The sequence below is a fragment of the Bos indicus x Bos taurus genome, chromosome 21, assembly GCF_003369695.1.
Source record: "Bos indicus x Bos taurus breed Angus x Brahman F1 hybrid chromosome 21, Bos_hybrid_MaternalHap_v2.0, whole genome shotgun sequence".
Lineage (NCBI taxonomy): Eukaryota > Metazoa > Chordata > Mammalia > Artiodactyla > Bovidae > Bos > Bos indicus x Bos taurus.
Window position 1 is genome coordinate 24,074,479 of NC_040096.1, and position 12,284 is coordinate 24,086,762.

A 12,284-nucleotide genomic window follows, 5' to 3' on the forward strand; every position below is an offset into this window, starting at 1 on the left:
CTTAACTTACATTAAAAAAAATATTGGTTAAGGAAAAAAAAAAAAACCACCACTGGTGAGTAATTTTTTAAAATCACCCTACATCAAAATAATTTGCACATAAAGAATTCAAGAGTAAAATTCAAATAAGAAAAGAAGGAAGTAAGAATTAAGTATCTATCAGAAGTCTTGCCAGGGAAAACTTGGAAAGGCTTTGAGGAACAAAGCCACACACCTTGACTCCGATTTTAACAGGCTCACCCTGGCTGCAGGCAATCAAGAACAGACTCAGGGATACCAGCTGGAAGGCTACTATAATACCCAGGTGACAGATCACGCACGGTTGCTTGCCCCAGGAAGACAGAAACAGAAATGTTGAAAAGTAGTTAATTCTGGATACATTTCAAAGGAAGAGTAAACAGGATTTAAAGATGGACTGGAAATAGGGGCATGAAACCAATGCGAAAATTAAGAGCACGCCATTGTCATGGGAAGCCTAGAGATTGGACAAGATGAGCAGGAGAGTGACTGCAGGTAGAAAACAGATGAGATCCAAATACCAAGCCTTGCCTGGGGCATCCCACAGTTAAAAAGTCAAGGGGATGGAGAAGAATCGGGAAAAAGATCAAGACTAAACAGCCAGCTCCGACGGCAAAGATGTGGCTTGGTTTCTTAGCCTCAAGAGGCTATTAGAAGTTCAATCTGGAGATTCCTTATGTAGAGTTCCAGCAAAAGAGATTTAAAGGAGCCTACATGGTGAACTGCTATTCATGCTGAACCTATAAAAACAATCAGGCCAAGTTTAATGAAACTAAACTTATTCTACAAACAAATGAGTCTTAATTTGGCTATACTGGGTAGAAATGAGTGACTTTAGAGAGAAAAAAATTATGTTTCAACAGAAACTATAACACACACTTGGGAATATTAGATTCTAGTTCTGTTACCATCTTTGAGGTTGTGATTTACTATCTGTAAATCCAGATCTGGGCTGGATCCTGAATTCTCCAGGTTTCCTCAAATATTAGGCTATAACCTTCCAAACTAACATTGCCACTTTTTCCTCCCACTTTTGATGTGGAAACACCGAGAACCAAAGGTGCTCCTTTCCTGAAGTCCTGAAACTTGAGATAAATTTAAGAGAGACCACCACACAATAGCCCATTTGGGGGCAATATTCTGGCCCACCGTAAGCCACTCAGGAAGTTTACCTGAACATTGGAGGACATCATCAAAGACATTTAAAGACATTTCAAATTGCAAATGATACTTGACTCTAACATCTAGAAATCTGGACTGGTTGTTCCCTAGGTTCAGAAGCTGGTTTATGATTTGCTCTAACCGTGAGCCTTTTTGTCTTCACAGAAATGCCTCTTAGAAATACTGGAATGCTTGCACCTTAGAAGCCTAACTTTGAGAGCCCACCTGCATTACCACTTGCAGAAACGGATTTAAAGATGTCTAGTTAAACCTACCGGAGAAGGCAATGGCACCCCACTCCAGTACTCTTGCCTAGAAAATTCCATGGATGGAGAAGCCTGGTAGGCTGCAGTCCATGGGGTCGTGAAGAGTCGGACACGACTGAGCGACTTCACTTTCACTTTTCACTTTCATACACTGGAGAAGGAAATGGCAACCCACTCCAGTGTTCTTGCCTGGAGAATCCCAGGGACGGGGGAGCCTGGTTGTCTGCCATCTATGGGTCGCACAGAGTCGGACACGACTGAAGCAACTTAGCAGCAGCAGCAGTTAAACCTACTGTCAGGACTAAGAGACTGGCTTAATGAGACACAATCTACCAACTTGGCTTCTGGACTGTGAAACTCCATGAAGAAGGTTTAAGGGCAGAACTGCAGAAGAGCAAACTTCACCACTCCACAAGGTGTTTCTTAAGGAGGGTTAATTTAGGCTGATTGTTTTTAAGGAGCAGAGAACTTTGGAAGTTGTTCTTTTTCTGTCCCCTTAGTTGTCTAACGAATTGAGATAAAGGGCCTGTTCCCGGAATACAACTATCACCAGAAATATCTGCAAAGAGAAGGGGCTGGTGTGGTGGGGAAATCGGCAGGGCCCAGCGATCAGAGCCCCCTCTGTGGTCCAGCAAACACTCTTTGTAACCAGACTTTTACTTTTTCATTTTCCATGGCAAATGCCTTTCTCCCCTTTGAAGTTCTAAACCACTGACAGTATTTAAGGTGAGGGTTTCAGATATTTTAGCAAGTTATTCTGTTTTCCCAGGTCTCTCCCTTGTACACGTTATTAACTTCTGTTTGATTTTTCTCCTGTTTTAATAAAAAAAACCAGGGTGGGGGGTGGGGGGATAAAAAGCCCGGGAGACAGGGAGACAAGGAGAAACAGGTGGAAGCCCAGAAGTCAAAGAAAAAGGGGTCTCAAGGAGGAAGGAGGGATTGACTGTGTCAAATGGTAGTGACAGATCTAGTCAGGAGGACTGGGAACTGGCCGAGAGATTTAACAAAAGAGAGTCAACCATGGGTCTGAGAACAGCAGTGATCTGAGGGCAGAGCCTGCAAATCCAACAGAATGGGAGAAAAAGAGCAGGACAGAGTGGTGCGCACAGATGAATTTCATGGAGCCATATAAGGCTGGGAGCAAATGAGGCTCCCTCTCATGGAGCGAACATGTGTGGGGCTTCTAAAGGGAATACAGACCCTGGGGTCACTGTTCCACAGGCCCTGGAAACACAGTCACCTCAGGAATGCATTCCTGGCTACCTGAGAGGATGGAATAGAGCATGATGATAAGATTATGAACTGTGATCTGGCAAAAGGGAGAGGTCTCTAGTCTCCTCACTCCACTGGCAGAGCAAAATGGCTCTGGCGAAACTGAAATGTTAGAAAACAAAAAGCATTGGAGAAATGTTTGTGAAACTGTTTACCGGGGAAGTTGGCCATTTGGCCATTTAGCAAGCTAGCATTCAGAAAATTGGTCTAGAGTAGTCTTGACTTTGGATGACCAAAAATACATTGACTGGTGTGTTCGTCTTTACCTCACCTGCTTTCAGAGCCTGGGTTTCTGGTGGGAGAGAATCAAAAGTCTGTGATCCTGCACACATCAGTTTCTCCACTCTCTCAGCTGTAATGTCGAGGGGACTAGGAAGCTTCTGACACACCATAGCTGAAGTCTGCTGTTAAGGACTCAAAAGCCTGAGCAAGTGCTCTTCACCCTGGCAGAGACTCAGACTGTGCACGAAATACTGAAGTAACAACGTATGTGTACACGATGCCTGGGCTGTAAGGCAATACTCCGTAAGTCACATCTCAAAACGTGGATACAATCTCAGGGAGTTTGTGGATGCTCTAGAGCCCAGAAAGGGTGCTCATGGCAGATACTCTAACACTGACATCCTGTGGAACAAATGAGGAAGGACCACAGAGCTTAGGAGTTTGGCTGCCTGTGACCCAGTCCTCAAAATCTTTCATACAGTTTCAGTCTCTCTCAACTGGCATAAAACCACCATCAGCCGCTAGCTGCGATACAAGCAGGTCCTCCAACAGAGCGAGGTCACCGTAGGGGTCTGTGTTTATTGCAGCCCTGTGGTCCACTGTTGGCCCACTCCCCAGACACTGCACCCTCAGCCCACCCCAGGGGTACCGCTAAGGACACACAGATCAATGACAAGAAGGTATTAATAGTCTAAATTCCTCTATAAAATTACTTTGGTTGAGACTTCCCTGAAGGTCCAATGGTTATACCTTCCAATACAGGGGGTGTGGGTTCGATCCCTGGTTGGGGAGCTAAGATCCCACATGCCTCTCGGCCAAAGAACCAAAACATAAAACAGAACAAAAGCAACGCTGTAAAAAATTCAATAAAGACACTAAAATTGGTCCATATAACAAAAGTCTTTTTAAAAAAAAGAAGATAGTCTAAATTCACCTACAAAATGACTTTAGTTAAGGTAAGCCGCTTAAAATCAAGTCCTTTTGGAATCACAAATTTGAGAGGAAGTATCAACAAGGTAAAGAAAATATGGGTTAAAATGAACCAGTGATCCTAACACAAACATCTAAAGTATCTACTTCTATGCAAATCTTAGTCTAAGAGTTTTGATTTTATGGATTAAGAAACAAAAATTTTAAATGTTTTTTAAGAACATTCAGATTCGTATTAATCTTAATTAATATTAATATATTCATTTCTGAAGTATTTAATACAGTTTCATGGTAAAATATTAAATAACCCCAGAAAAAAACTTACTCTGAATTGGCATGCGTTATTTTCAGAGGACCTCCTGATGGCCAATAACACACTCTTTTTTCTTGTTCTGTCAAAACTATGATTTCATTAACAACCATTAATATAAAGGATACCAAGAACAGCTTGAGATATGGGTAGCCACTGACTGCAGATAGCATTGATCTGAACTTTAGGATCTGAATGCCGTGCCTCTCGGGCTCCAATTTTTAATCCTAAAGAAGTCACGATTTTATCAGTTTTTTCTTTGTCCCTATAGTAAACAAGAGATGGGTGGATGGGAGGTGAGGAGAAAGATTACGTAAGATACAAAGGGGAGTGAGGAAGAGAAACAACATCACAGGACACATTTATTCCTGAGGCACTGCTTGACTATAAAAAAACAAAAATGCTGGAGGGGGGCTCCTGCCATAGGAGTAAACTGCTCAACCTCTACTTTCCACTTCCAAATGAACTTCTCTTGAAAATGTCCCATGAAGTACCATTCCACAATCATCTTAAACACGCTATGTCAACTGGTAAAACGATTTTATAAATAAATACTAAAAGCAAAAATCATTATTCCACCACTGGAACAACTTGGAAATTTACTAAAGCAAACTTTCTTTTCCACTTGTATCGGGCAAGGTTTTTTCCCTAAGTGACTCCATGAGTGATGCTCAATATCAAGCAGCGTTTCTACTACATTTACTATTTTACTTTAAACTGAGTTTGTAAAAATGAAAGTCTGATGGTTCTTCCCATCCTTTTATCTCTTTGCCTCAGCACTCTATAAAATATTTCTGTTCTGTCCCTCCCGTCATCCTGTAATTGGGTTATACATACTCCTTTAAATGGTTTCCAAGCTTGGTAATCAAAGCCTCTGTAAAGGCTTTCTTCACTTTCCCAGTCTACCTAGTTTTCGGAAGGGTAACTCGTCAAACTGCAAATTATACTGCCTAGAGATAAACAATTTATAACAGTCTTACTTTTTCAAGACAGCATCATACAAACTCCATATATTTTCCAGGATCAACTGTACAAATAAAGGTTTCTTTCCTTTTGCCTGGAAAAAAAAAAAAAAAAAGGATGCATGGGTTTAAAATTTCTGAATATTTCATCAATATCTAACGTATTCATTCTTGATGTGCTTTACTATCGATGCTTCATTTCTACTAGAAAATACTTATTCAACAACAAAGCGGAGGAAAGTAGCCATATGAATGCTTTAAACAGCCAATAATCCACAGTTACAACTCACTCTTCTCTTTCCGAACTGTGGACACCACACACGAAACCACTTGGGGTGCGGGGTGGGGGGGGGGGGTGGATACATCACTGCAGCTGCCCTCCCACTGCCATCAAAAGAACACACGGTACCCAAGCTGAGAGCTAAAGCTCCACTCTAAAACGTCCATGGACTTCGTTCTAAAGGAGGTTCTTAAAATATGAACGCTATTCAACTTCAAGGAAGAAGATATTAAAAAAAACAAAACCCCTATTTCTCTTATCAAACTATACAAAAATTACAGCATGAGCACTTTGAGATGGATACTCTCATAGGTACAAGAGATGGAATATAAACTGAAACCCTCTTTCTCAAGAGCTACTGGCAAGGTACTGGGAAATTAAGTCATTACCTTTGAAGGACTGGTTAAAAAAAAATCGTAAAGGCCTAAAAATGTATGCATCAAGATGCCTATCACAGCTTTACTTAAAATATCAAAATATTTGAGAAACAGAAATAAAAACTATGTTCAATCTTAGGAGAATGATTACATGAGTGATAATGATGTAAGAGGGTGTTTATTACATGACAGGAATTGCTCTTAAGACTTTTCTTGGATATTTCATATAATCACTCCATGAGATAAATATTACTATCTTCAATTTGCAGAGGAAAGAAACAGACAAGTGTCACAGAACTAGAAAGTGGTAGAGCTGAGAGGCAAAGAGAATCTCAAACTATGCTCTTTGCTACTTCACTCCACTGGTTCCTCTTATTATTATGATTATTTTTTTAATTTTTACAATGTTGTGTCAATGCTACTTTCTCCATTCGTCCCCTCTCCGCGTCCCTGTGTCCAAAAGTCCATTCTCTACATCTGTGTCTCCATTCCTTCCCTACAAATAGGTTCATCAATACTATTTTTCTAGATTCCATACATATGCATTAATATACTGTAATTTTTCTCTTTCTTACTTCACTCTGTATTAATAGGCTCTAGGTTCATAAACCTCACTAGGACTCAAATTTGTTCTTTTTTCTGACAAATATGCCATTGTATAAATGTGCCACATCTTTATCCATCCCTCTGTTAACGGACTTCTAGGCTGCTTCCACGCCAGGGCTATTGTAAATAGTGCTGCTGTCAACACTGGGGTGTCTGTGTCTTTTTCATTTATGGTTTTCTCAGGGTATATGCCCAGGAGTGGGGTTGCCGGGTCATATGGTAGATCTGTTCCTAGTTTTTAAGCAATCTACACACTGTACTGTTTATAAAGAACTTTCAGTGACAAGGAAAGATGGTCACAATAGAATGTCAAGAGGAAAAGCGGCTACATTGTATAAACAGCATTATCTCAATCGAGGAATATATGTTATCTAAACAGAAAGAATGAAAGAAATGAAAACCATACCATTAGCAGTGTTGGCCTCTGGTATTTTTTTCTTTCCTGTAGCTTTATACTAAGGAATACCTTCTAAAAGGAACATACATGCTCTTCAATGAGAATACATTTATAAAATCCTTCATTTTATATTAAAAAAAAAGTCTTCAAGAAAGCATCCTTCCTTTGAGGCTAGGTGACTCAGCAGCCCTACAAGACCTCCACCGACAGAATGCTCCAAGGAGCACCTGCCTCACCCATCAGCAATGCATGGTGACTGGTGTTCAATAAGGAGGCCTCGGCTGAGGCTAGGAATACAGGCCACACAGTGACGTCTACAAGAGACGTCTCTTTAGGAAGGGGACACACAAATGCATGATGCAAATATGTGTCTTCAAGTTCACTGGCCCAGGATCTGGGATTTCCGCTCCTCTTAAATAGGAAAAACAACAGCAACAACACGCAGTCCTCTGATCCTGATAAGGAACTCCATTTAAGCAATACTTGGACATAAGACACATGCTGCTGCTGCTAAGTCGCTTCAGTCATGTCCGACTCTATGTATCCCCATCGACGGCAGCCCACCAGGCTCCTCCGTCCCTGGGATTCTCCAGGCAAGAATACTGGAGTGGGTTGCCATTTCCTTCTCCAATGCATGAAAGTGAAAGTGAAGTCGCTCAGTCGTGTCCAACTCCTAGGGACCCCATGGACTGCAGCCCACCAGGCTCCTCCATCCATGGGATTTTCCAGGCAAGAGTACTGGAGTGGGTTGCCATTGCCTTCTCCATAAGACACATGATCTTTAGCCAAATATATACAGTAGAAAACCTCCCCTAAACTGACTCACATAAACTGAGGCAGATTACAAGTGTGTTACAGTGCAGGCTTTCACAGGGCAAGAATGTGACCACCGATCAACAGGCACAAGAGACCACGTTACCTGATCCACCTTCATAATCTTCTTAGCCTTCGTATTCATATAATAATCTCCCCATAATGTTTTCAAAAGAACTTCCTTTCTGATGCCAGTTTTTTGACTGTAGATTTTGGCAAAGTGCTCAATTCTGAAAGAAAAGCAAGTGTTCACGTTATTAATAACAGAAATAAGTATGAGTCTAGCTAGCATTTGGGTGTTTCTGTGCCAGGTACTGTTCAATGTGCTCTGAATTCATTTCAACTCTCTTACAAGGCAGGTACTAATTATCTCCCCCCTTTCACGGAAAAGCATAATGAAGCACGAGATATCACACAGGTAACAAGTAAAGCTGGGATTCAAAGCCAAGCAGTCTCGCCGGTGTTCCTGTCCAACTTTCCCTACATTCATATGAATGAGAACTCATGCTATCAATCCCTTTCTTAATTCTGCAAGCGTAAAACAAGAGGAACACTGGCCAAGGAAACAGGCTCCAGCTGTCCACTGCAACTGTGCCAACAATAAACTCTGCTTCAGCCCTTCACTATAAGTTCCTATTGCTCATGAAGTAAATAAACCCTACAGCCGGAACCGGCCAAAAAAGGCTCTGTAGCATCTGAGATTAAACAGGAAATACATATACACTTACTTAGCTCTCTCTAGCCCTTAGAGAAACCAGTTAGCAGCAGGTCTGCTCTACTGCAAACCCCAGCCAAATGGGAGCAGTCACCGGACAAATAAGGATGCTGTATATTACACCATCTGCAGTGTCTGGATAAAGGACCCCCCAAAAAAAAACTTTTTGCAGGGAATAGTATGTTCCTACACAATCTAAGCTTTGAGTCCAACTCTCAAAGTACCAGCAACTTACAAGACACATGCTGTATTTTCCAAAACATCCAGGGGTTAACTACAACCAAGTCCAATTGGCCGACATTCTCTTATGGTAACGAAAGCCTGGTGGGAGCAGTAAGAAGCTGGAGGAGTGGAAGCTGATAATTATGGTTGGAACCAGAAATATGAAGAGCATCAGGCAGCAACTTAGAAGCAAAAAGAGACACTACAGAAACTACTGAAGATAAAAACCCAGTGCGCCCTCTCACTGAGTCACGGGAGAGAAAAATACCCAGTCAGGAAGCAGAATTCATGTCACATGGATATAAGCCCATCAACGTTCTCAAAGAGCTGGCCTCAAGGGTCCTTCCCATGCAAAGTAATTCCCTGTTTAAAGCTTTATTTCCCATTTGATCCAAAAGATATTAACTTAGTAGAGGTCTTAAAAATTTTTTCTAAAAGTTTAGTTTCTATTACATTATTTATAACTTTTATATACTTTATATTTATTTGTTTATAGTGATATTAAAATATAAACTATATTATTATGCTATATGTAAATAAGTTTATACATTTACATGTTATACTGTTTCATACAAAACTTTTTATATAAGTATACACAACATGTATATAACGGGGCTTCCCTGGTGGCTAAGATGGTAAAGAATCCGCCTGCAATGCAGGAGACACAGATTCGATCCTTAGGTTGGAAAGATCCTCTGGAGAAGGGAATGGCAACCCACTCCACTATTCTTGCCTGGAGAATCTCTTGGACAGAGGAGCGTGGCGGGCTACAGTCCATGGGGTAGCAAAGAGTCAGATACGAGGGCACAACTCATGTATATAACAATACGTAATTTATATATAATTTATGTATGTTGTTGCTTGCTCACTCATGAATTTTTTTTTTTTTTCTAATGAAATTTCCTTCTTTTTAAAAAACAGTATCTCCTCAACAAGGGGTACAAATACTTACTGTCACTTACTGTTCTGATCAGGCACATTCTATTCATGCTTCTAGGATTTTCTTTTTAATGTTGATTTGTGTGCTTCCCAGACTTATATTTTCTGTTATCCTTTACAACATGTCAGATATGTCCTATTTTTAACTCACAAAGTGGTAAACACTTTCGCAAAAACTAATACTGCTATAGAATCATAAATTAAAGTAAGACACTTGCCCATCTGCTTATAGGTCACTGTCTTCCACCCTTTTCTACTCTGTCATTTCTATACACATACCTACACATACAGACACTTATAAATCTTTGAAAATCTTGTTCTTCATCCTTTACCTTCTTTTTCATCCCCTGGTTACCACAAAAGTTGCTTATCAACATCAAACCTTTCTCCACTATTGCTTGGTGCTTTTATTCCTTTATCTGTCATTAGTTACAATGACAGCTTCTAGCAGGACTTCTCCATTCTTGAGTTCTATTTTAATTCACTTCCTCTACTGAGCAACTTCAAACAGGATTCTCAGAAAAGATCTGCAGAACATGTTTTCCAGGAGTTTACTGACTCATCAATCTTTGGCCAATCCTCCTGAATGAGGGTGTGGCCACATGAAATTACTGGGCCACATATGCTTATGAGTTCAAGGTACCCAATGGGCTAATATTAATTGCAGGATTCTAAGATGCTGTGGCATGAAGAACTACTAGGAAGGGCTTTTCACCGTCTTCTCTTTCCTGTCCCTGTTGAATAGGGTTGGGCCTCAGCTCTGTTTACCTTAACCAGAAACTATTAACAGATCGTTGTTGCCACCTACCCAAGCCACTGTGTTGCTGCTTTTTCAGAGCAGATTCTCCTGGAGTAACAACTATTAACAGGACAAATTCAGGCCATACAGCCACTAGTCATACTTCTTAATCCTGTCCCACTACGTGAGAGTTCATAGAAACATTTTCTAAATTCTGACATGTGCTCATTTCTCACGTTTTGTGACACGTGGAGTTCCCTAGTCACTGACATTTTAGAGGAAAATTGGAAGGAAAGGGTCTCCAGTGCTTTCATTTCCAACACCGTTTTCCCATAAGTTAACATGTCAACTGGCTGAGAACAGGCACTAGCAGATCTCCAAAGATGACATTGTCTAATACAGGGGAATTGATCTATTGACTGAAAGTAAGTTAAAAACATCCAAAGTTATGAGGGATACTCAAGTTCCCCTGATTTCATTCATTCAAATCTCTCCCCATTCCTTCTTCCATGATCAACTCCCCCTAGTTCATGAGATTTAGACTAAAATTCACATAAAACATTCAATTATTATTATGAAAATAAGTACTAGAAAAGGACAAGCCCCCCACCTTGTGGCTCACTAACAAAATGCTTACCAATTAAGAAATCAATAGGTCTGACTCTCTTCTATGACTGAATGAATCACTGAACTTTTTAGCTCAAAGAAACTCTTAGACATTATCTTAGACCTACATTATTATTTTTCAAATGAAGAAACTGAGGACCAGAAAGTTGATAAAGGTAAGTCATCAACTACATGTGAAAACTACAAATGTTCAGGTTTGTTAACTTCCATTTTCACTATAATCCATTATCTGAATGTATTTAAGTCTGATATGATCTTTATAGTAAACCAAGGAATCTATAATTTATTACAAACTAACACAAAAAAATTACAGTATTATAATTTATTATGCTGCCCCAGGCAATGTGTTCAGTCAAAATGACGTTGAAGAGCAAGTTCCTGTAAAAAGGGAGATGAGAAATAACCAAGGTTGGTTTCACCTGGTCCCTTATTCCTGGTTCTATTATCCCCACAAACTGTATGAAAGGTTAAGCCCGCAACTAAAGTAAATTTCATTATATCCCACAACTGTTTATCCAAGTTGAAGACATTTTTTCTCAAGGTAAAAAATCCTCTGAATTTTCTGATCCCATGAGTAAGCAATGGTTGTGGTTAGAACTGTAATCAATTACCTAGCACATTCAAAACTGCTATCACTACTACTTGGCCTGAGCATGTACATATCCAGAAGGGCAATGAGAGGAAACAAGGGTCCCAATACTCCACAGTGAAGATCCCACAGAAGTACCATGGTAAGAAAGCATGAATTTCACTGCCAGGCAGTCTTTAAACTTAACAACAGCTCTGCCACTCAGTGGCTGGGTGATGTTTAAGAAATCATCACATCATCTTCACTGTAGCATTATTGACAATAGCCAAGGTATGGAAACCACGTTGAGTGTCCATTCACAGATGAAAGGATAATGTGGTGTGCACGTGCACACACACACGCACACACACGAATAGTATTCAGCCATAAAAAAGAATGCAAACTTGTCATGGATAGACCTTGAGAGCATTAGGAGATATGTCAGATGGAGAAAGACAAGAACAAATACTGCATGATGTCACTTACACATGTAGAAGCTTTAAAAAACAAAACCAAAAAATCAAGCATCTTACAGATACAGAGAACAGATTGGTGGTTGCTAGAGGCAAGGAGTAGAGGGTTGGCAAAATGGCTGAAGGGGCAAAAGGTACAAACTTCCAGTTATAAAATAAGTCATAGGATGCAATGTATATAGCATGGTAAGTAAAGTTAGTAACATTGCATTGTGTAACAGAGAGTTAAGAGTCAAAGCTAAAAATCCTCATCACACACACACATAAATTTTCTAACTATGTAGTGTGACGAAAATTAGACTTACTGTAGTGATCATCTATATACAAATATATCATCTATATACAAATATAAACAAATATTTACACAATATGTACTCAGATAGATTA

The 12,284-nt window shown here is 40.1% G+C and overlaps 1 protein-coding gene across 3 annotated transcripts in view; it reads right to left on the reverse strand.

The window, feature by feature from the left end:
• Positions 1–12,284, reverse strand: part of EFL1 (elongation factor like GTPase 1) — a 114,036-nt gene that overhangs the window by 83,833 nt on the left and 17,919 nt on the right. For all 3 annotated transcript variants that reach the window (XM_027520651.1, XM_027520649.1, XM_027520650.1), the window contains exons 8-11: positions 7,721–7,844; positions 5,160–5,236; positions 4,308–4,444; positions 2,989–3,111 (exon numbers count right to left, since the gene is read on the reverse strand). In XM_027520651.1, coding sequence (XP_027376452.1) covers positions 2,989–3,111; positions 4,308–4,444; positions 5,160–5,236; positions 7,721–7,844 — 461 coding nt within the window. The remainder of the gene's footprint in view (positions 1–2,988; positions 3,112–4,307; positions 4,445–5,159; positions 5,237–7,720; positions 7,845–12,284) is intronic.